The sequence below is a fragment of the Nothobranchius furzeri genome, chromosome 3 (assembly GCF_043380555.1).
Source record: "Nothobranchius furzeri strain GRZ-AD chromosome 3, NfurGRZ-RIMD1, whole genome shotgun sequence".
NCBI lineage: Eukaryota > Metazoa > Chordata > Actinopteri > Cyprinodontiformes > Nothobranchiidae > Nothobranchius > Nothobranchius furzeri.
In genome coordinates, this window is record NC_091743.1 from 88,613,990 (window position 1) to 88,641,457 (window position 27,468).

Genomic DNA, 27,468 nt, shown 5'->3' on the forward strand with positions numbered 1-27,468 from the left:
TCCCGACCCGGAGTTGGCAAGCCACCCTTTTCCGGTCGAGAACCATGGTCTCACCTTGGAGGTGCTGATCCTCATCCCAGCCGCTTCACACTTGGCCGCGAACCTACCCACAGTCCAAAAACATGACTGTTAGGGTGATTGGTATGTCTAAATTGTCCTTAGGTGTGAGTGTGTGTGTGTGAGTGTCCTGTGTGTCTCTGTGTTGCCCTGCGATGGACTGGCTCTCTGTCCAGGGTGTACCCTGCCTGATTGCCCATTGACCGCTGGAGATAGGCACCAGCCCCGCCACCCCCCCCCCCCCCCCCGATAATATAATATAACATATCATAAGATAATATAATATCTTATAGTATGATATGATATGATATGATATGATATGATATGATATGATAGGCCCTTCGTTAGCTTCATTGAAGTCTATTCCTAAAGTCCACTACGAATTCTATGCATTTGATTGTTGATCCTATTACTTAGAATGTTTGCTGTGGTACTTCTTATTTTCACGCTCCATTTTTCCCTGCTGAGCTAAGCCGAAAGGCAAAGCTCTCCATTCACCGGTCGATCTACGTTCCTACCCTCACCTATGGTCACAAGCTTTGGGTAGTGACCGAAAGAACGAGATCACAAACACAAGCAGCCAAAAATGAGTTTTCTCCGCTAGGAGTCTGGGCTCTCCCTCAGACCTAGGGCGAGAAGCTCAGTCATCCAGGAGGGTCCTGGAATAGATTTGTTGCTCCTCTAATCTGGTTAGGATGCCTCCTGGACGCCAGCCTGACCTGCCAGAGTCCTCCTCTGTTTAATTCTGCACAGTCTGGGAACTATCCTATATAAACAGCCCCGCCCCCTGAGAATTCTAACCGAGCCAATCAGCGCTGAGTAGCGTACGTCACACACCATAACGCCGAGTTTGTCATAAACATGGCGACTGAAGCAGAGTTCTCTGCAGCTGTTTCCTCTGTTCTAAATGACTTGGACACGTCTTTAAAACCACAACAAGTAGAAGCGCTAAAAGCCTTTCTTCTAAAGAAAGATATTTGCGCTGTGCAGAATTAAACAGGAAGAAGTCTGGCAGGGCAGGCTACCTGCCTCCCTGCTGAGGTGTTCCAGGAACGTCAGACTGAGAGGAGATCCAAAAGAAGACCCAGGACACGCTGAGGGGACTGTCTCTTGGCTGGCCAGGGAACGCCTTGGGCTTCACTCGGAGGAGCTGGCCCAACCGGCTGGGAAGAGGGAAGTCTGGGCCTCTTGGCTACGGCTGCTGCCCCCGAGACCCGACCCTGAATAAGCAGCTGAAAACGGATGGTTGGATGGACTCCATATTTTATTTCAATCCTTCTTTTGAATTATTGCCGTACTGTTTTTATGTTCAGCACTTTAGTCAGCTGTTGCGTAGTTTTTAAATGTGCTATTTAAAAAAAAAAACGTGGTATGGTCTTTCAGATTATTAATTTCTTTTTAAAAGAGTACCTCATATCACTGAAGGGTCTGAAATCCAGCAAAGGTGGAAGGGTCAGCATGACAAAAGATGGTTTAATCTAATTAGACCCATAAACCAGAACCAATCAGACATTCTTTTATGTATGCTAATAATTCAGTATTCATGGAAGTCCCATGATTTTATTGGTTATTTAAAAAGGAGTCTGTTTCAGTGTATAAATGATCGCCCACACACTGGCTGGTGTAAAATCCCCTGCTTCTGGTAGTAAGTTGATGAAGAGCCCCACTCTGTGGTCATATCTCTTCACTGTTTTCATGGGACTTTGTTTTTTCTCCCAGGTGGGAGTTTTAAGACATCGGTCGACGGTTCTCAGTAAGGACAGTTTAGATAGGGGGAACAGGATTACAGGTACAGAAAACACACCGCAGGAAAATTCATGAACACTATAAATTCATGTCAGTGAATGTGAATGGTCAAAGCAGTCCTATAAAAAAGTAAGATGATAGCTTTTTTTTGTTCAATTTGTTTTTTCAACATTTAGCTCAGATTTTCTAACAAGAAGAGCTGAAAAGTATAACCACAAATGGCACAAAACCAGCCTATACGTACGCCAATGACATATTGGTAAAACTCCCAAATCCAGGCTCTAGCATACCTTTGTTCATGCCCTCAGAGAGGAAGGAGGTATCACACCCGTTTTATTTAATTTTATTCACACCCAAAATGTAATCATCCAGTATTTGTGAGTTCTCATACCAAAGTCCTCTCCCACCGTTTTGATAATAAGTAGCTACAAAAGAATCACAAAGGAAATCATCAGGACAATGTGGTACAGCCAGAGGTGGAAAGAGTACTAAAATTTCCTACACAAGTATGAGTACCAATACTTTGATTATTTTTACTCAAGTACAAGTAAAAGTATTTAAACATTAGACAATAATTTTATAAGCAATAAACAGTAAAAAGGAGAAAAAAGAAACACAAATGAAGGAAAAAAGTCTTAGCCCAAAGGGAGTGGGAAGAAGCGAGTGTTTACTCAGTCCCACCCCCTCGCCACACACTAAAACAAACCATGTACATATTTAATACACATTTCAGGATCGTTACATAAATGATCCGCACTTATATAGCGCCCCTCAGAGTAAGGACTCCAAAGCGCTTTACACTACAGTGAATCAATCATTCATCCATTCACACACACACACACACATTCATACACTGGTGGGGATGAGCTACGATGTAGCCACAGCTGCCCTGGGGCGCACTGACAGAGGCGACATACATATCATTACAATAATAAATATACAAATAAGAACATATATGAATGTTTTCTCTCACTGTGTGTGTGTGTGTGTGTGTGTGTGTGTGTGTGTGTGTGTGTGTGTGTGTGTGTGTGTGTGTGTGTGTGTGTGTGTTTCGTGCATGCAATTTCTTTCAGCTTTTTTGTACTGTTATATACCCTCCTCTATGATAATTCATTTGTTTGACAATAAAAGAGGCCTCGAATGTGTAATAGTGCAAAAAGCGGAGTCTGAAGTGCGCATGCTCAGTGGAGGCGGAAGTGCTCGGTACGGTGGTACCTCTCGTTCGGCTGTGTCCTGTTAGACACGGAGATGGACTTTTATCGTTAATTATCGTCTGAGCTACTAACTTCAGGCTGCACAGGGTGTCTGTGACGTTGGGGGCACGTTCAGAATGGTGAGTTGATGCGTCTCAATCGGTGGAAAGTGCCGGGTGCTAACTTGTGCTAATGCCGATAAGGTGTCAGCAATTCAGGAAGTGCCCACCTGCGCTCCGCTCACCTGGCGAACGGGCCTGGAGAGGGGAGACGACCCGGATCATGGTGCCGTTCTTACTGTGGGCTAAGTCGCTGTTGCTTGGTTGAGGTGTTTTAAGACCCGCTCCCTTCCTCAGCTTCAGTTCCAGGATTCGATTCAGCTCAATGCGTTTATTTAGTTACACGACACCAGCACACAAGATCCAACCCGTTCCCGTTCATGTTCGGGTCGATGGCACTTCCAGTCAGTGAGTTCCGTTCACTTCTCGCTAAAGCCGATTCATTCTAAAAGGCCGAATGTTCTCGGATGGAGTATTCATTCTTCACTTAAGCCGTTTGGGTTTTCAGACCCATCTTGCCAAAACTGACATAGAATAGAAAAATAAAAGGCGGGAATAAATTATAAATAAATGACAAAATGCAGAAAAAATAGCTATTTTAAATAGTTGGTAAGAAATATGTTTATTTCCACATTTATGTATCGGTCCTTGTCAGGTGACATATGGGGTGCTGTAGCGCGTTGCATGATGGAATAGCTAGGTGTCTGAACAAAGGAAGCTTTGTGAGCTAAACCCGGTACACCTGTTGTGTGAAAGGCGGCCATGCCACCTTCACAAGAAGGCAAAAAATAAAATGTAGGCTGGAGTCGTGTTAACTGGATATTTTCTGTATTTAACCGTTCAGTTTTTGACAGAAATCTCAAGGCTGTTGGTCATTCTGACAGACAGGAATTACTCTGACGCGTGCAGTTGTGCAGACATTTTAAACGTTCTGCACGGAGAACATCGCAGAGGTAACGAGATCCATCAGACGATTCCCATCAGAACATCTGAGCATTATTTGTCAGCTGCAGCTTACCCTAGCAATGCCAGTCATACACCTAAAATGGCGCTAAAGAGGTGTGGTTGACATGCAGGTCACGTGTCTGACAAGGACCGATTAATGCATTCAGTTATAAATACTGTCCTAAAGCATGATTGGTCAACCAATCATCTTCCAAGAAATTCACACAACCCTCCATTCTCTGCCCTCTGAACGATGTGTTGTTAGTGCTCTTTAATGCGGACTTATTAGGGATGCATGTTTACCAACATTTCTTTAAAAGGCTATTGATGCCCCTTAATGGTTAATAGCCGGTTAACTAGAAACCAACCAATGGTGGTGCTGATTACTGGTGGAACACCGGTGTTTCGACTCTCTGTGCTGCTCGTCGAAATGTGCTACTTTGGGGAAATACGCATGAGCAGATGGATTACTTCATCACAGGTTTACCTGAAACGCGCTACTATGACTGGGCGATATGGCCTAAAATCAACATTGTTATGTGCCCGTCCCATTTATCGGTTCCTTTAAAACCCAGTTCCGTTAGAACTTATGAGACGGAGCATCCATCAGGGTTCGATGGGGATGTCGGTGAGTATTATGGTATTAGATCCTGGTTTGGGCGTCCTAAGTTAGAATCATATCTTTTATTTTAAAGGTGAAATAATATGTAAGACCTTTCCTTCTGTAGTAGCTCACTTCTTTTTAAGCAATCCCGTTATCTTAAGGTTTCTTTATATCAATCTGTCACAAACCGTAAAGTAAGTCCTGATAATTCCAGAACCCATAATTAATGTGCTTACCTCTGTGCAATTAATGATCAGGGCTTCCACTCATGAAGCTTTAGAGAAAACCTGAAAGAATCAGGATTATGTTTCTTTTTCAAAAAAGGTTTATTACAAAATCAAAATACAAAAATGGGTAAATAAAAAACAACTGCTATCCCCCAAGGAGGAATTAGTTCAAAATGATTAAAAAAGAGTTAGTTTACACTAGCTCCTGTCTTCTCAGAATGAAAACTCCCAAGTTACCTCTTCCAAAAAAGTCTGTCATCCCCCATCCAGGTTTGGACGGGGGATGACCCCTCCAAATCTGCTCTGTCTCTTCTTGTCCTCTGCCCCAGCTGCTGTCCGCTCTCAATCTATATATCTCTGCTGTTCAGAGCTGTTCTTATATACCCTTCCTGGGCCAGCTTTAGGTCATGGGGTCATTTACCAGATACACACTTTGTAGCTCAACACAAAACATTTGGTGTCATTACATGCAGCATTCTTCTTAACACAGGTCATTACATCATCTTTTGCAGCATTCTTCAGTTTCTCTCCAATGTTCCCGAGAGGGCTTCTGGATCTGATGGGCTTGTCTTCACTCTGTTCTCCTCCAATCCCATCTTTCCAAGCCAGGGGTGGGGCAAAGAGGTTGGGTCAGTCAACCTGACCTTTCGCCCAGTTCTGTCCTCGTCCCTGTGACCCTTGTGTGACCCTTGTTTCTGACCACAGTTTTTTGACCTGCAGCCCAACTCATGTCGGCTGGCTGATTTTGCTCGCACAAGCCAGTCCAGTGTGTTTCAGCTTGCCACTGTCTTTGGCATGTGGGGACTCGCAACATCCCCCATGCGAGAAAAATCTAGCCAGGGGACTGCAGCAGCCTTCTTTGAGGTGGGGCTGCCTCCTCCTCTGGATCATCTTCATCTCCAGTCTCAGAGCCAGAGTCTGACTAGCTCAGAGTCCAGATACACACCATCATCATCATCATCATCACTCACTTCAGTCTCAGAAGAACCAGAGGGTTCAGATCTGGGTTCCTGCTTCACCACCAGTTTCAGCTGCCATCTGGTCAGCTGAGCTGCTGGTTGGAACATCTCAGTCTCCACCTTCAAGCAGAGACTCTCTCCCTCCAGACTGAAGACATTTTTTACTGCAGAGCTTCAAATATTCTCCTCACACACCTGAACAGCAACAAGCTAACTCTGCTTGCAGCTGCTGGTGGGAAGCTTACGCTAAAAACTATAAAGTGTGGCAAGGTGGACAAATGAGGGCCCGGGCGGGATTCGATCCCGGGACCTTCGGGGTGTGAGTCATACGCTCTAACCACTCAGCCAAAGGGACATCCCCTTATCCAACTGGCCAGGGCGCATGATCAATCAAGACATTGTGACAGAACGCTCACACTGTCACACCTTCCCCCCTCTTTCCACAAGCGCGTCCTCGTACTCCCGCGCAGGGTGCCACAAACTTCACATCCACGGACCTACTTGACAGTACTACATGGATCCTGCCAACAACACCAAATGTGGCAAGGTTAAAAATGCTTACGCCTTATTAGTGTAGCTGTGTGTCAGGTCAGAATCATACGGAGCTGTTAGTTCAGGACTCTCCCTTCTCAACAGAACTAGTAGGGGGAGGGGTGATGTCACCACATCCTGCACATTCCGCTTGTCACTTGTTGCTCAGCTGACTGGGTGCTTTTTCTTTGTTCAGCTGCGGCTTCTCATATCTGCAGGCTGCCGAGAGCGGAAGCTAGGTGCTTGTCTCAAGCAGATCCTCTAAAAACAAAGTTTAATTGGAGCAGAGTTCCAATGCTCCCAGTTATAAGTCCGTCCTTTACAGGCGGCACGGTTTCTCTCCTCACGCAGCCCTTAAGCACAGAGGTTCACACATTATACATGTTCCCGGCTTCTAGCCTCCATTGCGCGTGACGATGCCCGACATGAGATTCTGTGAAGCTAGGAAACATGATTACTTTACAGTTCGTGACAAATACCTCCCCGTGTTACCAGAAACGAGGCCCAAGTCACACAGATTCTTACATATCAGTCCTTCACTAGATTTTGATCCAGCCATGACGTTTAATCGCATCTCACTTGTGCCTCAGCACCCGGACAGCGCCCCGCCGCAGCTCCATACTAGCTTTTCCAGCCTCATTCTAAAGCTCCGGTTACAGGATACTGAAAGATCTATCTGCCATAGCTGGTTAAAAGTTTTTCTTATTTTTATTTATTTTATTTTTTGCCTAGCTTTTATCCTTGGCTTTTCTTGCGTCGGAATGCCGTGATTTCTTTATACCTTTTTAAGTTGATCGTCCGTTCTCCCAGTTTCTTTCCTTTTCGAGAAATTGGTGCGGTTCTCACTCCAAGGTTATAAAATTATCCGGTCCATAGCGCGTAAGCTTTTATCAGCCTAAAAGACAGTTCTACGTCGGATAGCCCGGTATCTAATATTTAGACCTTCACTCCGTAGCCCCACGTTTGGCGCGCCATGTTATGTGCCCGTCCCATTTATCGGTTCCTTTAAAACCCAGTTCCGTTAGAACTTATGAGACGGAGCATCCATCAGGGTTCGATGGGGATGTCGGTGAGTATTATGGTATTAGATCCTGGTTTGGGCGTCCTAAGTTAGAATCATATCTTTTATTTTAAAGGTGAAATAATATGTAAGACCTTTCCTTCTGTAGTAGCTCACTTCTTTTTAAGCAATCCCGTTATCTTAAGGTTTCTTTATATCAATCTGTCACAAACCGTAAAGTAAGTCCTGATAATTCCAGAACCCATAATTAATGTGCTTACCTCTGTGCAATTAATGATCAGGGCTTCCACTCATGAAGCTTTAGAGAAAACCTGAAAGAATCAGGATTATGTTTCTTTTTCAAAAAAGGTTTATTACAAAATCAAAATACAAAAATGGGTAAATAAAAAACAACTGCTATCCCCCAAGGAGGAATTAGTTCAAAATGATTAAAAAAGAGTTAGTTTACACTAGCTCCTGTCTTCTCAGAATGAAAACTCCCAAGTTACCTCTTCCAAAAAAGTCTGTCATCCCCCATCCAGGTTTGGACGGGGGATGACCCCTCCAAATCTGCTCTGTCTCTTCTTGTCCTCTGCCCCAGCTGCTGTCCGCTCTCAATCTATATATCTCTGCTGTTCAGAGCTGTTCTTATATACCCTTCCTGGGCCAGCTTTAGGTCATGGGGTCATTTACCAGATACACACTTTGTAGCTCAACACAAAACATTTGGTGTCATTACATGCAGCATTCTTCTTAACACAGGTCATTACATCATCTTTTGCAGCATTCTTCAGTTTCTCTCCAATGTTCCCGAGAGGGCTTCTGGATCTGATGGGCTTGTCTTCACTCTGTTCTCCTCCAATCCCATCTTTCCAAGCCAGGGGTGGGGCAAAGAGGTTGGGTCAGTCAACCTGACCTTTCGCCCAGTTCTGTCCTCGTCCCTGTGACCCTTGTGTGACCCTTGTTTCTGACCACAGTTTTTTGACCTGCAGCCCAACTCATGTCGGCTGGCTGATTTTGCTCGCACAAGCCAGTCCAGTGTGTTTCAGCTTGCCACTGTCTTTGGCATGTGGGGACTCGCAACAACATCACGATATTTTGAGGATTTCACCTCGATAACAATAAACGGACGATAACTACATGTAAGCGCAGAATGCATTCCTTCGTGGGGGTTTGTTGCCGCTCAAGGCTACCAGGGCGTCAGATTCAGATAACAAGACTTTGTTTGGGTCAGGCTGAGATAATTTTCCTCTCTGCCTTCAGTCTTTAAACTGATCATTCCAGTCCTTCAGTGAAGCCAATTTTGGGTTTTTAAACCTGTCCATACCGTCCGGTGACTCCCTCCGAGATGACATCCATTTTGCGCACTAATACCGGTAGCGTAGCTAGAACATTGTCCAGCTTACGATTCACCTCGAGTAACGTCCCAGTCTGAGAAGTCTCCATACGGACGGTGCTTTCCGTGGGTGCGGGTCGCCCTCCAATCGCTCCCGTCTTCCCAAATTTCCAGGAAACCAGATATCCTCCAACTCCAATCAGGAGAAATCCAGTGACCATCAGGTCGAATATCCACACGTCTTCGATGTCCTCCATGGACAGCTGGCTGAGGCATACGATCTTCCACTCCTTCCAGGAATCCAGCGTATATCCCACCGGGTGTGTCCCCTGTGGACATGTGGGAGCCCCCTGCCCCGTTCTCATTGTTGAAAAAATCTTATCGATCACATTGAATGACCAATTCATCAACTCCATGGTTAGTAAAAAATAGGGTTTTTCAGAAGAAATGCAGAGAAGCGCTCTGGGCAGACAGGACAAAGAGCCTTGGGAAAAACAGGATAAGGGAGCGACAAGAGAGAAACGTCTGTACTCCTCGAGTGTCAGGAAGAAGGATTTCACCTCACAAGGATTTCATTTTTGCTAGTAATTATACTACAGTTCTGTATGTTTGCATAATATTAACTATTTAAAATAAACCATGCTTAATAAATGTGTTATACTGTAAACAAGAGCAAAACTGTTATAACAAACTGGAATATTTGACAAAGAAGCACACAGTCAGAACACCGGCTCTACTCCAACCCCTCACCAATATCCAAGCTCTTCACTTAACAACCTGCCTATAAGGATGGGTGGGCATGGCCAGCAGCAGCTTATTCATGTATTTTAAAATGTCAGCTCATTCTGAAAAGTACTGATGTCAAATATAGAGCTGCATAGGTTGCTTTAGGTGAGAGGAATTTTGTCCAAGAACTTCATGACCATGTTTTGTATCGACCAAAACAAATCTCCACACTCTGTTTTAATTTTATGACCTGAGATCTTCAGCCACAAAGGAACAGCGTGAAAACACATGCAGCCAGAAATCAAATCTCTCTTTAATGTTCTTACACACACACACACACACACACACACACACACACACACACACACACACACACACACACACACACACACACACACACACACACACACACACACACACACACACACACACACACACACACACACACACACACACGCACAAATGTGAGTTTTCATCTGGAAATAAACATTTTCTTGTTGTTAATCTCCCTCAGTCACAATTTTATTTACCATCCAGACCTAACACGCCTGTAGCAGTCCTCTGTGTTGGTAGGCTTTCATTTTGGAGGGCGGGTAAGTTGAAGCATGTATTTCTAGAAAGTAGAGCTGCACCATCTGAAATAGGATAGCTGCCGTTTTCTCCAAATGCCTTTCTAGGTTATCTATGAAGCCCACATGACCTGGAAATCCAGTAAATGACGAGATCTGGCTAAACATGTCATCAGTGATCAGGCTGGGGAGTGGACTGGTCAAAATGGGGACTCTGAAGCAACATTGACTTTAGTGACCTCCAGTTGACATGAGCTGTTTTTCCAACAGCACTACTCAGCCTAAAACAGCTCAGTACAGCGTGGGCTGATTTCCCCTGCCAGCCACATGACAGGAAGTGGGTGCACCTTTCATAGCGTGCCGGGGGTGTTTCTGAGGGATCTTTACTCGAGACAAAAATAGCATGAGGTGATCACTAAACAGTGTGAGGTGATCTTAATGCTACACAGAAACACAACTCGACAGGAACATGGTGGTGACGTTGGACATTCTTCTCAGTTTTATGGATTTTTGTCAGACTCTGAACCATGGAATGGCTGCAGGCAGCAAGAAAGCTCCGGAGCTACCTATGACTCCACCCCCTTAACCAATCGGTGGCTAACAGTTGCGAGGCTGACTCGGCTCAGCCTTTGGAACAACAATTGGGCAGGGACTGAAAAGTAGGTTGAAAATACCAAACTGTGCAGTACCCTGGAAAGGGCCTAATGGTTGGGTGTCGTGATTTGGTCTCTTCCTGATCTCCAGCTCTGGGTCTCAGATCTTTGTTTCTGAACAATGTCCTTCCTGTCCCCCTACAGATGCGTTTCATGCTGCTGTTCAGCCGGCAGGGGAAACTGCGTCTCCAGAAGTGGTACACAGCTACTGCTGAACGGGACAAAAAGAAGATGGTCAGGGAGCTGATGCAGACAGTTCTTGCTCGCAAACCAAAGATGTGCAGTTTTCTAGAATGGAGGGACCTGAAGATTGTTTATAAAAGGTAAAACCCGTGGACTATTTCCTGGTGTTGGTTCCGTACTGCTTACGGCATGGTAAGCCCTTGGTTGATACTAGGCATCACCAGCTTTACAGATGGACTAGATCTCTGCTCAGTTTCACAGATATATTTCTAATGTTTATTTTAATTTTGGTGATTTCAACTGAAAACTAAAAATCCCAAATTCAGTATCTCTGAAAATGTGAATTTCAGTTAAACGGGATTTTCTCCGAATAAATCCAAGGAATGAATGTAAAATCGAATGAAGCAGAAAGCGATGACCGGAGACTCTACCAGGAAAAAGAAAAGAAACCCAGAACCCCAAACTAAAGAGACAAAGGCATACGAACAGACTACGCTAACGCCCAAAGCCAACATGGCTAACCTCAAAGGGAAGCTTGGAGCCAATAAGCGAACAAATAAAAGCCCTGCAGAGTGAAATGAGAATGGGACTAATAACATTCAAGAATGAAATAACCACTCAACTTAAAGAATAACTAAAGCTTGGTTTATGCTTGACGCATTCACTTTCCGCTTGGTGATGCGGCTCGCGGATGGAACGCGCTTCACAACTTGCAGCGTTTATGGTTAATGCGGCTCGTCTTTGCGGTGAGCCAATATTCTCCCAAACTGTAGGGGGCAGCATGGAGCTCTACGGCATGCATCCAACACTACACCATAGTAGAAGTAGAAATTACTGTTTACAACATGGCATTCCAGCATTTTTAACAGCGTTCTCATCTTTTCCGACAGTGCGAGCTATTTCTCTCCAAGAATGATTAACAACATGTTGATCACGGTGATCTCTGAGAGCTGAATCATACAAATGTCTGTATTTACGAACCTCTGCCATAATAGTTCTTGCTGGTCCGCCATGTTTTTCCGCGTCCGTCCGTCTGCGTGGTTAGAAATTTTCCGAGGTGCGCGTTGCGGAAATTCTGGGCCGTGCGGAGGCGCGGTGGAGGGGCGTGGTTGTTAAAATGACGCAAAATGACGCACCTCGCGGACACGTCAAGCATAAACCAACCTTAAACCCCAAAATAACTTATTTTTGCTAATTAACTGTATAAGTGGGTATTTACAAATGCAATCTTTCTGTTCTGTGCATTTTTTGACATGTTTTTGTAAACTTGATTAAATCCAGAATCTAGGTCTAAAAACGTCGTAGTGCTGCCCCCTGTGGCAGAAAAGCAGCCACTGCATTTTAAATTAGCGATTGACTGGGCCTGGAACAATTTCACATCATCAGTACAGTTTCCTCCCACTCCCCCTCCCACCCCCTAACCCTAACGCTGAGCCGATCTGTCGTGGTGAAGAGGGAGCTGAGCCAGAAAGCCAGGCTCTCGATTTACCGGCCGATCTACTTCCCAATCCTCACCTATGGTCATGAGCTTTGGGTAATGACCGAAAGAACGAGATCGCGGATACAAGCGGCCGAAATGAGTTTCCTCCGTAGGGTGGCCGGGCTCAGCCTTAGAGATAGGGTGAGAAGCTCGGGCATTCCGGAGGGACTCGGAGTAGAACCGCTGCTCCTCCGGATCGAAAGGAGTCAGTTGAGGTGGTTTGGGCATCTGGTCAGGATGCCTCCTGGACGCCTCCCTGGGGAGGTGTTTCAGGCATGTCCTGCGGGCAGGAGGCCCCCGGGTCGACCCAGGACACGTTGGAGAGGTTACATCTCCGATCTGCTCCGGGAACGCCTTGGGGTCCTGCCAGAGGAGCTGGTGGAGGTGGCCGGGGAGAGGACGGTCTGGAGCTCCCTAGTTGGGATGCTGCCCCCGCGACCCGTACCCGGATAAGCGGAGGAAGACGACGACGACGACATTTTACCTCCCATCATAGAGGCTTCTTCAGTTTCCATACTTTTGCTGTGATCAGAAACAAACACATCGATTGTGCTTCAAGTTTTTTCTTTCTTTCTTGAAAAGGAGAAGAAAATATTTTTTCTATCGACCAAACATGTTTTGTCTAAATGAAGGTGATGTTTTTGTTCAGAGAATAAAAATTCACGTCGAAGTTCAGATAATTTCACTCAGTAAGAGCTGTTTTTAGTTGGCTCGTTTAAAACATTTTAAGTTTTTAGACCCTGCCACTTGAAAGAATCAGAATCGATAGGAACCGAAATCAAAACGAGGAATTGGAATTGTTCAAATTCAAATGATGCCCAACCCTCGTCAGAGACGAGCTTCCTGACGTCCACCAGCCAGAAAATCTCTTACTCAGATTAGAGAAATACTTTTTGAAATGTTCTGTATTTTAGTTGTGAAAAGTAAAACCTGTTCGCTCTCTGTTTGTGCATCTATGTGCATCTATGTGCATCTATGTGCATCTATGTGCATCTATGTGCATCTATGTGCATCTATGTGCATCTATGTGCATCTATGTGCATCTATGTGCATCTATGTGCATCTATGTGCAGGTATGCCAGCTTGTATTTTTGCTGCGCTATCGAGGAGCAGGACAACGAGCTGATTACTCTGGAGATCATCCATCGTTTCGTGGAGCTCCTGGATAAATACTTTGGCAGTGTAAGTTGTGGCACTAATGTGTGTGTGTGTGTGTGTGTGTGTGTGTGTGTGTGTGTGTGTGTGTGTCACAGTTACACTGAGACTCTATTTTCTGCAGGTGTGTGAGCTGGACATAATCTTTAACTTTGAGAAGGCCTACTTCATTTTAGACGAGTTCTTGATGGGGGGAGAGATCCAGGACACTTCTAAGAAGAGTGTCCTTAAAGCCATTGAACAAGCTGATCTACTGCAGGAAGTAAGCAGGGGTCAGGGTGGGGGCCAAGGCCTGGTAATGCAACTGCTGTTGACCAGCAGTAACTAATATGCTCAGAAGCTGGAAGAGACTGTAGCCCTAGTGGCTCCTGTGTCCTCCCCTTCTCTCCTCTTTTGAAGCTAGAAAACCTAGATTCTTGTCCAGCATGAATAAAATAGTGTTTATTTGGCCTTGATCGTGTTTCATTCTGCAGGAGGACGAGTCACCCCGTAGTGTCCTGGAGGAGATGGGCTTGGCATAAACTACAGCAGAACTGGAAAATGGGAACGACACAAAACTGAGGCAGGACAGTCTTGAATGGAACATGCTTGGACTGATGCTACTGGCTTTGGGGTCCAATGTACCTTCGTTTCTGGGAAAGAGGTTCCATTGATTGTTGCATTAATCCCTTATTTTGTGTTTGTGTTTGTGTGTGTGTGTGTGTGTGTGCGGGGGGGTTACATACTTAAGCTGGTTTGTGCCTGGAGGAGTTCTGGTTGTTACAGACAAGACTTTGAGTCCTAATATGCGGTGAGGACAGCAATAATCCTGTGGGGTTTGCAGTTTATTAAAAGTTCTGTTGGTCAAGCAAAGCCATCACAGGAATACTGGGTCAGAGATTTAGGCAATAAAAGTCCAAATGTTGAGTGGCTGCTTGGGCTCATGGCTACTATCTGAGCCAACTGGCACGTTGGCTGAAGTTTGGACTTGAATGAGACGTTCAATCCCTACGGCTGTAAAGCCTTGTTGCTAATCTCACTGCTTTGTGCATTAAAGCCACGTTGGCCTCACATCTCCTTAGTGGTCCTTAACCATCAAACCAACCAGTTCTTCAGGTTCTGTCTCCAACACTCAAGACTAGAACCAAACAAAATATATAGTAGAGGCCAAGAGGGGACTACTTTTCAAATTCTGCTTCCACCCACTGCTCCTGAAATATTCCCTTTAAAAATACATAATTTGGAATTTAAATGTCTTATTATTAAGAAGTAATGATAAAATAATAGTAATAAAAATAAAGCAAACCTGCTTCCAAACCCGCCCACTCCCTCCTCCCTACGAAACAAAAACAAAGTTTATACGCTGTTCAACGAGTCCGACTAATTGTGGGACACATTAGTTTTAGACAACTTTAAAGTTCTTCCATGGCTAATTGAGATTCATATTCTCCAGCTTTCATTTAGCTGCACTCTCCATCTCTCCATGTTAATTTTTTGCCACCAACCCAACTTGGGTTTCTCAATGCCAAGGAACCTTGCCTTGATGTCTTGGCCCCGCCCCGGTTGCCTAGGAGATACGTCATCGAGAGCCGCCAAGATGTGTTCCACTGTTCATGTTCTACCGAGGCGTGTGTTCTCCATTTGTTAGCCGTTTAGCTAGCTGAGCAAAGATACACGGGAGGTGTCTTGTTGCCTAGCCTTGGTCAAAAATTACCCAGAATACACCGCGGTATTTTCAAAAGGACGGCGGATCAGAAGGCGGCAGCTACTTCGGGGGCAAATTTCAAGTTTAAAAATCGTCATCGTCGTCTTCCTCCGCTTATCCGGGTCCGGGTCGCGGGGGCAGCATCCCAACTAGGGAGCTCCAGACCGTCCTCTCCCCGGCCACCTCCACCAGCTCCTCCGGCAGGACCCCAAGGCGTTCCCGGACCAGATTGGAGATGTAACCTCTCCAACGTGTCCTGGATCGACCCGGGGGCCTCCTGCTGGCATGACATGCCCGAAACACCTCCCCAGGGAGGTGTCCAGGAGGCATCCTGACCAGATGCCCAAACCACCTCAACTGACTGCCTTCGATCCGGAGGAGCAGCGGTTCTACTCCGAGTCCCTCCCGAATGTCCGAGCTCCTCACCCTATCTCTAAGGCTGAGCCCGGCCACCCTACAGAGGAAACTCATTTCGGCCGCTTTTATCCGCGATCTCGTTCTTTCGGTCATTACCCAAAGCTCATGACCATAGGTGAGGATTGGGACGTAGATCGACCGGTAAATCGAGAGCCTGGCTTTCTGGCTCAGCTCCCTCTTCCCCACGACAGATCGGCTCAGCGTCCGCATCACTGCAGACGCCGAACCAATCCGCCTGTCGATCTCCCGATCCCTCCTACCCTCACTCGTGAACAAAGACCCCCGAGATACTTAAACTCCTCCACCTGAGGTAGGACCTCTCTCCCAACCCGGAGTTGGCAAGCCACCCTTTTCCGGTCGGGAACCATGGTCTCAGATTTGGAGGTGCTGATCCTCATCCCAGCCGCTTCACACTCGGCTGCGAACCTACCCAGCAATTTAAAATGTATTTTTTAGATCCAAAGAATTTTTCTATTGGTTAGTTGCTTAGTAGTTGCAGATTCGGTGGCTAGCAGGTAGTAACTCACTTCTTATTTAAATTTAACAAACATATACACAATTTAAAAAGTAAAAAGGCTCATTATATACTTATATTGAAACTAATATGTATAAAATATAACGTTGTCTCCCATATCACGCGACGTTGCGTGACCTCCGTGGAAGCCGCGGTCACGTGATGCAAGTCTGTTCCATTTAACCGTTTTCTTTGACCAAGGAAGGACAGTGTCCTCGTAAGCAAGGCGCCAGGCCTCGCAAGACATCGCCTCGCAAGGCCAGGCGCCTTGACATTGAGAAACATCCTTAGTGATCGATGCCCTTCCTTACTGAATGCTGCTCCGCTTGGCTCAGTTCTACTCAGCTCAACACGGTGGAGATCGTCTTTCCAACACAGCTCTCAGGCATTGTGTTTTGTTTTGATTGTGTGAGAATAATCACACAAAAAACAACGCAGCACAATAGCAGACACGGTGGTGATGTTAAGCATTCTGCTCAGTTTCTGGAATTTTGTTACTCTGAACCTGGAAATGGCAGCGAGACAGTGGGTGGAAAACTTTGAAGAAACCAGTGGCCCCGCCCTCTAGCCAACCAATGACCAACAGTTGCTGAAAACACGTTTTCGGCCTGGCCCAACATGCTTGGAACCACATCGAAGGAGGCGCCGAGAAGTTGGCAGCACACATGGACCGTTACTGGTGGAATGGCTGTCCAGCTAGACCAAGCTAATTTCATTCACGCCGAAGGAGGCTGTTAGAAAAGGAGCGCCGGTTGAAACCGTCCTTTCAAAAACGTGTTTCTCCTGAAGCCTCCTGACTCTGGCTTTGAGTCTGCAGGATGGGGCTCCAGCAGCTGATCCTATCACATTTCAGGTAAAACTTGACAAATTAGAATGTTGTGCAAAAGTTCATTAATTTTAACTTAAAAGGTGAAACTAATATGAGGTGGATATTTACATGCAAAGCCATTTCAGGCCTTTCCTTGTTGTGACTGTGATGATTATGGCTTTAGCTTTAAAAACTCCACAATCAAAGTGTCACACTCTAATCAGCCAATGAATCCAAAACACCTGCAAAGGGTTCCTGAGCCTTTAGACGGTCTCTCAGTCTAGAGACGGCTGAAATAATTGAACCATATTCACATTTTTCTGTTTTCACCTGTGAAAGTCTTCATTTAGGAAACTGAACTCTTATTGAAGCTTCATTTCTGGGCCTTGATCAGCAATGTTTCATTCCGTTGGATAAACTCTTATGAGTTATTTACATCGTTGAGTTCAGGTGTCAGATTTCTGTTGACCAAGCCTCATGCAACAATAACTCTTCCAGAACTGCTTGTTCTCTGTTTCCTCTGTTAAAGAGTTATGCTTTCATGTTTGAAGATTGTTTTCAGAATGCATAGCATCAAATCTATAATGTTAATAATAATTGACTGTTTTTGAAATGATGAATAAAAAGCCAAAATCTTTTTTTGCAGACGTTCCCTGAAAGGGGAAATGGTGAAGGAAGGTGGATCAAATGAATCCACGACCCTTCCATTCAGTTTTATTTTTATTTTATCAGTTATGAAACACGAAACAAGCTAACCTCTTCAATATGTATCTGAAGAGCTTCTGTAACAGCAGTCCATTAATTAGTTCTTTAATCATCAGCGTATTATTTTTAATGGGACAGCATGAATTATTTTTCCATTTTCAGATCTTGTACGGATCTGAAAACTGTTCACATCCAACAAGTCCCCTGTGGCATATTGTACTTGCTTACAAAATTAGCAGTTCTCAGAGGAAAAGTCTGAATGTCCAGAAAGAGACAATCGTATGACTTTAGTAGCAGAAGAGTCCAGTTGTTGCACATATGCATGGATGTAATTTTCACTTTAGAGGTGCAGGGGACGGGGGTCTTTACAGTATGTTCTAATGGGAAACCGGTTTCGACACAAACGGTTGTTTTCTGCTTGGTCCTAGAGCTCAACCAGTGTCAATTTAATATAAAGTAAAATTGTTTTTGGATGGTAAAAAGTGCAGGGGTCAAAACTTGACTTTGGAAAACGTGTGCATACCCCCCCACCCCCCCCCCCCCACCCCCAAATTACGTCCATGCACACATGTACTTCATACCCCGCAGCGAGCCGCAGCGCAACACCACTCATGCTGTGGTCAATCCAACACGGCTGTGTCAAACTTGGAATACACGGATTTGTCTCCTCAGGAAGGCTCCAGGTGTCTACTCCGTCTGCAGATCTGTGGTACAGTACAGGTGGCTGCTGCAGGCTCTCTGTGGGTCAGAACCAGAACCGAGTCTCAGTAAAGCCTTGTCCCTGAAACGCATCAGGACCCAGAGGAAACCAACCCTTTGCGGTGGATCACCTGGTTTGTGTTGTGAAAACGTGCTACCTGTGCTGCTGACAGGTTTGGGTTTGGGTTCTTGTGGTGATCTAAGGTCATACGGCTTCACTCGAACGTTTGAGCTTCAGAACCACGATGTCTGAGACGAAACGTGACTCAGGCTGGAAAACAACCCAGTTGGACAAAAACTGGTAAGGTTTTTTATTCTCGGCCGTCAAAAACAAAAGTAGCGCTCCTGTCCTCACAAAAATGAAAACCAAGCAGCTTTACAGCCGAAGAGGAGTGAGGGGGTGGCTGCGCTACTGAAGCGTTTTATGAATGAAAGTCAGGGTGGTGACGTCAATGGGCACCACTTGACGCATTCGTGTCATGTGGGTCTGAGACGACGGTCCAGAGCCGCAGCGGGTCTGGTCCTACAACAGGAGCTGTCGGAGCGCGATCCTGAGGCGCGAACCGGTAGATAAACCAGCAACAGGCGGGAACCAGCTGCTGTAGGTGGGCCACATCACGAAGCTCTGAGCCGAGGAGGAGGACAACCCGAGTCCCTGGAGGTAGGTGGTACCTGAAGGAGTCTACAGCAGCAGGTTTAGTTCCCCTGACGGTTGGAACCATCATCATCACCTCCATCTCCATCATGAAGGTTTTTATGGCACCAACCTAATTAAATGCAGATTCATTTGCTCATGCTCTCAGTGGATTTGTGTATTTTCTTAAGTCAGCCCTGCAGTGGAGTGCTGATCCTGTGAATCAGGATCTTAATCCGGGATTTGTGAGAAAAACAAAAGAAAACGTTCCAACTGAAAATCTATTTAAAAAAAAAAGAGTTAGAATCAACAATATGAGTTGGCCTGGCGAGCCATCCTATGTATACAGTCTAGCCACGACCCATAGACAGATCTCAGTTGTGGGGCGAAATGTGTTTGCCTTTCAATCTGTCTGCATGCTATTGGACAATAAACAATGTGGATGTCAGCCAATGGGGTAGTCTGCCATACACATGTAGAAGACATAAATACATACTTTTTCTGAATAAGGATTTAAAGCTGTTATATCCAAGCCTCCACAATGCGGGACAGAAATTGAGTCCAATGTGGAAGTGAAATAAATTGCAGTTCCACCGTCATCCACTAGGGCTGGTGTCAGTCAAACTATGTTTTCCACCCGGTTCTCCCCTACCCGCAGCTCGGCGCATCTCTGGTCGCCGCAGCTTCTGTCTGCTGCGCGGGCTGCCGGCTTGTGGAGCTCTGGGATGGAAACCTTTCCACCCGGTTCTCCCCAGCGGCAGCTCTGCGCATCTCAGATTGCAGCGGCGCTTGTCTGCTGTGCGGCTGCCGGCTTGTGGAGCTCTCGGGAGACCTCTGTGTTCCACCCGGTTTTACCCAGCGGTCAGCCCGGCGTATCTCTGGCTCAGAAGCTCTGGTGTTGTGCACAGTTAACTCCAGTTGTAGCTAGGTTGCTACCTCCGTTAGCTTAGCTCCCACCTCCGCGTTAGCTTTGGGTTAGCTTCAGGTTAGCTTGTAGCGAGTTCGACCGGGTGTCGTCAGTTGATCCCAGTCTTACAGCCCCACCCTCAGCTCCTCCTCTCTTCCCTTTTGTGGAATTGTCTGGGCTTGACGGAACCTGTGACACGGTCAAAATGGCGGTGGTGGCCACCTCCCATTTTTCTTCAAAAACGTGTTATTGGAGCCTATGGAAACCCATTGTCCATATATGTATATGTCGATGGTTATATCTCATCGAACAAGCTAGGTTTTGAACGCAAACACGGTCATGGAACACTCACCTCTCCCCTCGGCAGTGTTGTGTTGTGTCCCGAACACGTTCATTGAACGATCATCTGTGAACTCGTTCGTTTTGAACTCGTTCGTTTTTTTTTTTTTTTTTTGTGAACGCGAACTGTACTGGTTCGTATTTTCCCTGACAAAGGTTAAAGTAGTGAGTGCATTCATTCTGGCATGCACAAACGGGTTTATGAATGTGTTCTTTTGACGTTCGAGCTCCAGATCTCCACAGAGCTAAAGCCTAGCTAAAACTTCCTGTTAACCATAGAATGTATAGAGCTCCGGGAGTTGACGTCACTTCTCCTAGCATGCAACAGCTCAAATCGAAGCAGCGCCATCTTGGCCCGCATATTTGTTATTGTCAGGAAACTCAAACGGGAAATTGTGCCCCAGGATGCCAGAACTGACGTGGACGAGATAAGAAAAGAGCCTGAGATTCCCCAAGATCCGGAACGCCGCAAACGTTGGATCATTGTAATAAAACACGCTAGTGACCGGGCTAAAATGAAGCTGTGGGATCCCGAGAGTAAAGATTTTCACTTAAGCAGCGACCGCTTCATATCAGGTACTTAAACCAACGTTTCCTCAACTGTGTATGGTATTTATTTTAAATGCTTTTATTACGATTCTTAGTGGGCTTCCTAAACTTATTTTGGCGAGGCTTTTTCTGTCTTATTACTCATAGCAACAAGTAAACGTCACGTAAAACGTTGCCTCGTGAGTTCTGCGTGCTGCCGTTTACGTGTTTTATGATCACAGCAATTAACCGGCTAAGCTGTATTTAATTTTTAAGCAATGGTTGATCAATTGTCAGATCACACATAAAAAGCACTTTGGATTGCTATTATCTGTCTCACCGAGTCAGATCTCAGACAGATCCTGAGACGCTCCTGCCTGACATATTTATTTTATTCACGGAAAAAAATCAGACTAGTGATTTCTCTTGGCGTTCAGTTTATACATTCAAACAGCACAGCACTCTATTTAAACTACTTACATGAAAATCTGTTATTTGTCCATCCATCCATCCATTTTCATCCGCTTATCCGGAGTCGGGTTGCGGGGGCAGTAGCCTAAGTCGAGAGGCCCAGACTTCCCTCTCCCCAGCCACTTGGGCCAGCTCGTCCGGGGGAATCCCAAGGGGTTCCCTGGCCAGGTCCGGTAAGAAGTCCGCTCCGACAGCTTCTGGCATTTTTAAAAAGTATCCCAGGGGCACGGTAAGGGTCGGAGATGTTTAGTCTATTTAATTTCTGACTATATAAAATGATTTTTTCGGTTTTAAAGTGTGAAGTAAACTCAAACGGAGTAAAATCCAAGCCTATCCCGTTCATTTTGTTTACCTTTGTTGCCTGCCAACATGGCGTCTACTCTCTGAGAGTCACGTGACATCCGGAGCTCTATACAAAGTAGAATGCACAAACGCGGCCACCATAGGCAGTAGCTATCAGAACGTCGTCTACTCTTCTCTGCCCGTGCTGCGTGGAGAACGGACGTCATGGTGCGTTCCTTTTACATCCATTTTAGATGCACCCTCCTTAAAAGTATCTTGTAAAATAAACACGTTTCCACCACAATTTCTATTGTTATTATCTGACTCTGGGGGTTGTTCGTGTTCATTATTTCTTTTCGGAAGTTGAAATTTCCGTCTATGGAATTAACTGGAATGAACCGGGAAAAACAAACAAACCTGAAAGCACTAGTCACGGAGTTGCACAGGTAATATTCATTTATTTATTTATATGTTTTGTTTTTTTACTAAATAATTTGGGGCCGATTGTTGCTCTTTACGGCCCAAGCTCTATAACTTTTTCTTTGGGCAAACAAGTGAGAAAATTCACAGAATTTGAGATGTTCCTTAATTTAAAGATAATTAAATTCTTTGCACTCTGAAAATTGCAATTTGAGGTACACCCTTGTTTCTCATCTCAGCCTAGTTCTTCCCTCTGGTTTTGCTATATATATATAGTGAAGATCCACAATAGGTCCAAATGTTTTTAGTTGTCCGTGACCTCAAATAGTGTTTTTCTTATTGAGACTCGGGTAGTTTGTCCTGAAGATGAAGTGGTAGCACCCTGCTGTTTCTTCTTCTCTGGTATTGTTGAGCAGAGAACCTCTCACACATGTGATGCTCTGTTGCTAAATGCGCGAGTGCAAAATGAATGGCGGACCCAGGAAAGTGTGGCGGTTTGGCTGGACCGTCAACTGGATGGTCCAATAGTTGCTTTCGGTCTAAAATGTTTATTGGCTGAGGTTTAATGGTTTTTTTTAATCTTCACCATATATGTATATCAATACTGTTAGAAGGTTGTTAAGAGGCATGAAAAAAATATTTCAGCAAAATCTGTTTCCAAATGTGAGCTATTGCAACTTAAAGAGCAAGTCACCCCCTACCAGAGTCTTACTCCACTTCCAATTTCTGTTTGAAAAATGCACAAGAGACATTACCTGGCAGGCTGAGATGGTGGAGCCGCTAGCAAATATACACACACACACGCAGGCTAACAGCGGCATTGTTACATCATATGGTACCAGCTAACGTCATAGCCAATAGCAATGGCAGTTTTAAATTCAAATGTAGTGCAGAGTTTTTACCTACAAAGTGTGCAACACTGACAGTTTTAGAGAGAATATTTAAATTGTAACTAAGATGCCAAATTATTGACTACATGTGTCTACGAGCCGATTAGAAACTCGTTTATATATTTTTTATCAGCAAAAACGGATGATTTGGGGGTGACTTACTCTTTAAACATCTCTATCTGCTCTGTGACTCAAAGAAAAGTCCAAATTTGATGCCAAAGATGTTTCAGATGAGGTATTGCCATCTTAGTTTTTTTTTTCGCCCAGTCACATTAACGTCCCGCCCACCAAACAGATTGAGCATTGTGATTGGCTCAGCAAACTGATAGAGTGCTGTGATTGGCAAGACACAAGACTAGGTCTGCTGAGGCTCAAATGGAGTGTGGCTAGACCGACCTGCACAGCAGAATCATGTAGCTTGCCCTACGGTCTTTCTGCGCTAAACATGATCAGCTGTGGAGCAAACTGTTCTTTTTCCCTGAGAAAAAATAAATAAACAGTGAAGTTATGTAACTTGTTCAGTTTTTAACTTTGATTCTGTTGCTGTTCAGACTCTTAACCAATCATTCAGTTTATTAACTGGGTTTACAAAATTGCATCGTTGAATCCCAAACACGTGCTCTTACATGACTTACTGCACACGTATAGAAAAGGGAGCAGAAAATCTAAAAACCAGCTTCTTTCTCAATGTTTACAAAATATGTGTCATGTTTTAACTTACAGTGTAAATATAGTCTCTCTGTTATTAACCTGTAAGCTAATATTTTTGTCTTGTGTGCTGAATGTATTAATGGTTGTACATGTCATGAACTCCGTTTGCAAATAGTTCAGCGGTTTAATTCCACGTATAAATGTACACATTTATAGTTTATTGGCTCCATCTGTTTGCACCTCATGGTTCTAAATGGGACATTTAACTTTATATAAGTTTAAATCTGAAAACCTCTCATTTCTCTTTCTGTTGTCCTCTAAAGCAGTGCAGCGTGTGCACACGGCGCTCTGCAAGGCTTAGCAGCAACTGAAAGGGAGACAAAACCACGCAGAAAAGCATCCGATTACATGCATGACAGGTGAACAATTAACTTCTATGAATGAATGAAAAACATGAAAATGAATCAGTAATCAGGAAAATAGGAAGAAATGTCATTTCTGACCTCTGCTGACCTAAAGGAAACATGCTTTTAATTTAGACACGGTTGACAACCACTAAAACAAGGCATTTTGGAAGGCTTGGCCCACGCAGTCTCTATAGGTTTAGTTTGAAGTCTGACAAAATCTTCATACAAATGGATTTTCTTCTGGCATGATTTTTGCAGTTCCTTCGTCATCAATTCAATTCAATTCAAGGTTATTTATAAAGCGCCAAATCACGACAAGAGTCGTCTCAAGGCACTTCACATAATAAACATTCCAATTCACAGTTCATTAAGCCAATCAGAAATAATGTTTCCTATATAAGGAACCCAGCAAATTGCATCGAGTCACTGACTAGTGTCAGTGACTATACAGCAATCCTCATACTAAGCAAGCATGCAGCGACAGTGGAGAGGAAAACTCCCTTTTAACAGGAAGAAACCTCCAGAGAATCCTGGCTCAGTATAAGCAGCCATCCTCCACGACTCACTGGGGATCGAGAAGATAGAGCACACACACGCACACACACACACACACACACACACACACACACACACACACACGCACACACACACACACACACACACACACACGGTTACATTGTGATTGCTTAGTAAATATTCTATTTGGTGAGAGATAAACTTTATTGTATTTATCCTAGTGGATCTGTAATTAAACAGGTAAACTAGTAGTAGCACATCCAACGTCAAAGAAAGTAAAAGTTATTATCAGGAGAGGGAGAATGTTTAAGTGGTTAGCAGCAGTGTGCTAGACGATGGCCCCCTCCATGAGGCAACCACAGCTCAGCAGAACATCATTGTAGCTTCTTCTGGGGAGAAAAACGTGGTTTCACACTAACATTTATATTTGAACACACCAGTGGAAAATGCTGCCCTTTTCATGATTGATGCATTTAGAAACGTATAGACCACATTCACATCCTTCACATATGGGCCATTCCCACCTGTACCGGGTCGGCCCGGGCCGGGTAGCGTAGGTTGTTTACATATCTGGGTGGCCTGGTATTTTTCCGGGCCAACCAAGGCTCATTCTCAGCCCTCTTCTCGAGGGGGTCTGCTTCAGGCCGACCAGGGCCAACACACCCACTGCTGACAGCAAATTCACACCTTCCATTAGAGCAAGCCTCTGATTGGTGGGTAGAATCAGCCCACATGGGCTTAAGACAAGGATGTGTGGAATCAACCGGGCCAGGCTGGGGCCGACTGGGGCTACCCGGCCCGGGCCGACCCGGTACAGAGGGGAATGGCCCAATACAAGCCCCACTAAGCTTCCCCTTTAACAAGTATTACAAAGCTGACCTCATTCTAGAATGCTTTCTCTAAAATAAAACGAGGGAACAGACGACGTCGCGACGTCTCTCAGATGCTTTAGAGATCCTGTGGGGCGTGAGGCCTCAATGACCTTCTTCCATTAATTGAGTCCTTATTAATGCTTGGGCGGGGTATATTGAATCTACTGCAGGCTAAAAATGAGGCTGATCTGAGATCTCGTGTTTTTCTAGGTGCAACTCATCCCAGAACCTGTTCTGTCCGGCCATGACAAGATTCCACTGTAGCTCAAGTGTCCTAACCGTCCTGGTCATCCTCCTGTCCCGTTTCTCCTCTTCCACAACCGACAGCATCACCGCCCTTGGAGATGCTAATAACCATCACGGAGGTGATCTCCCTTGGCTTCCAGTGTTGGAAAACATGGAGGGAAGGCTGGAGCAGAGACAAGAAGTTCTTGAAAGTCAAGAAAAGGAAGGGCAGGAGCTCTTTAAAAATGTTGATCCGAAAAGATTAGCAGCCGTTTTGCTGGAAGCACTGAATAGCTATCATCCTGAACAGGAGAGAGGGACACATGATGAGGAGCGCAATAGGATTGAAGAAGATGGGGAGAACGTTACGAAAGAAGAGGCATACGGGCAGAGAGCAGACAGAGATGGACGGCAGGAGTTGGAGATGTGGATGGCTTTGAATGGGAAGGAGAGAGAAAGAGATCGGGAAGAAGAAAGAAGGAAAGCTCGGGAAGAGGAGGAGAAAATAACTGAAAAGGTGACGAGTCATACATCGAGCCGCGTGGTCCAGATCGAAACTGAGCCGAAGCAAAGTGGTCCTAATGAAACGGCCGAAAGCGGTACTGCTTCCCAGCAAGAGACATCCAGCCCTGAGCAAGGACGCAACCAGGAGGAGGAGCAGCTCAGCTCCAAGGAGCTTAAGAGTCTTGAGAATGTGATGAAAGAGTTTCCTCGCCTGGACACTAAAAGAGATGATTCTGAGCAGCAGCTGAGGGAGAGCAGAGCTTTCAGCAGCTACAACGACATCCGGCCAGGACCAGGACTCGCCTTGTCCAAGAAAAAACTCAAATGGCAGGAAGAGACTCAGAAAGCGCTGCATTTCCCAACATTTAAAGAGCACAATTATTTAGATCAGTCTATGGACGACAATTATACCAACAAAACAGCACAGTCGATGTCTCCGGTAGAGCAGGAGGTGACGGCAGAGGATGGCTCAGAAGAAGCAGAGGAGGCGCTGAGTCCAGAGGAGGAGGAAGCTCAAGCCAGAGTGGAGCAGGAGGAAATGATCAGGCAAGCAGCGGAAGCCCAACGAGCCAAGACGAAAGAGGAGGAGTTGGCTGACGTTGCTTCAGACATGCTGCTGCGTTATGTGGTCAAACAGAATAACATGAACAGGAAGCATGGCTCGTCTGTGTTCTACGCTGCAGAAGACAAAAGGTCCAACGAGGAGCTGGACATCACTGAGGACGACCTTGATCCTCAGACCATTGACAAGCTGATTGAGATCTCTAGCAAGCTCCATCTCCCTGCTGATGATGTGGTGGACATTATCACTGACGTTGAGAAGAAGAAGAAAAAGAAGAAAGACATGCTGCCTGAGATAGCATCGCCTTTGCGCACTTCCCCCTCTTCGTTTCTTTCTGCATGGCAAATTTTGAACAATAAGAATAGTTTCTCAGTGTCTAAGCAACCATCTCCTGCTAAAGATCTTTCTAAAATCTGGTTTCAAGAGATGAAACCAGAAGGTTTTCAGACAAAATCATCCACATCTTCCCTAGCCAATCAAAGTTTCTTGCCGAAACCCGAGAAGTCGTTCAAACAGGACCACTGGATCAAGTCTCCAAAGTCTCTGTGGGCTGCCTACCCTTATCGCTCCTTCACTTACCCATCCTACTACCACAGGAAGCCCTTTTTGGACAACTACCCATTTTCTATCCCTCCTCTCCCCAGACCTAAACATTATTACATGTCTAATCCGGCTCTCACACTCAACAACTACCCAGGTACTTCCACTGGTGACTTGTCTCCTAAAAGGCGTTATCGCAGCCGAGTCCAATTACAGTCACCTCACTCGCACCTTCAACAGAAGTCTTACTTCAGATATCACCCCCCAGTATACCCCTTGCAATTTCAGCAATACTTTATCCCCAGAGTCAAGCCCCCTTCCCAAACAGGGCCCAGCCCGTCTCAGCTGTACACGTCAGGTCTGGGACCAACAGGGACCAAGAAACAAAATGATTTGGAGACTGGAAAGTCAAACAGAATCATTCATGGTGATCTGGAGAAATACATTCAGCAAACTCTCATGAACAGACA

At 45.3% G+C, this 27,468-nt stretch overlaps 2 protein-coding genes across 6 annotated transcripts in view; both read left to right on the plus strand.

Moving 5' to 3' along the window:
* Nucleotides 1-2,986: 2,986 nt before the first annotated feature.
* On the plus strand, nucleotides 2,987-14,473 carry ap1s1 (adaptor related protein complex 1 subunit sigma 1). The gene is made up of 5 exons (XM_015942704.3): nucleotides 2,987-3,136; nucleotides 10,750-10,928; nucleotides 13,342-13,450; nucleotides 13,548-13,685; nucleotides 13,897-14,473. The coding sequence occupies exons 1-5, from the start codon at nucleotides 3,134-3,136 to the stop codon at nucleotides 13,942-13,944; spliced, it is 477 nt and encodes a 158-aa protein (XP_015798190.1). The 5' UTR covers nucleotides 2,987-3,133; the 3' UTR covers nucleotides 13,945-14,473.
* A 3,889-nt stretch (nucleotides 14,474-18,362) lies between these two features.
* Nucleotides 18,363-27,468, plus strand: part of vgf (VGF nerve growth factor inducible) — a 9,140-nt gene continuing 34 nt past the window's right edge. The window contains exons 1-3 of one of the 5 annotated variants that reach the window (XM_070549744.1): nucleotides 18,363-18,551; nucleotides 23,696-23,791; nucleotides 25,378-27,468. The exon at nucleotides 25,378-27,468 is cut by the window's right edge and continues 34 nt beyond it. In XM_070549744.1, the coding sequence (XP_070405845.1) occupies nucleotides 18,496-18,551; nucleotides 23,696-23,791; nucleotides 25,378-27,468 (2,243 nt within the window). In that variant the 5' untranslated portion in view covers nucleotides 18,363-18,495. Of the gene's footprint in view, nucleotides 18,552-18,743; nucleotides 18,912-23,695; nucleotides 23,792-25,377 lie in introns of those variants that run through there. The other 4 variants (XM_015942706.3, XM_015942705.3, XM_054733648.2 and 1 more) reach the window with 4 other exon arrangements.

Coding starts and splice junctions, on each gene's coding strand:
- ap1s1 (XM_015942704.3), top strand. Junction 10,929..13,341: donor CTGAAGATTGTTTATAAAAG/GTAAAACCCGTG, acceptor ATCTATGTGCAG/GTATGCCAGCTTGTATTTTT. Junction 13,451..13,547: donor TGGATAAATACTTTGGCAGT/GTAAGTTGTGGC, acceptor TATTTTCTGCAG/GTGTGTGAGCTGGACATAAT.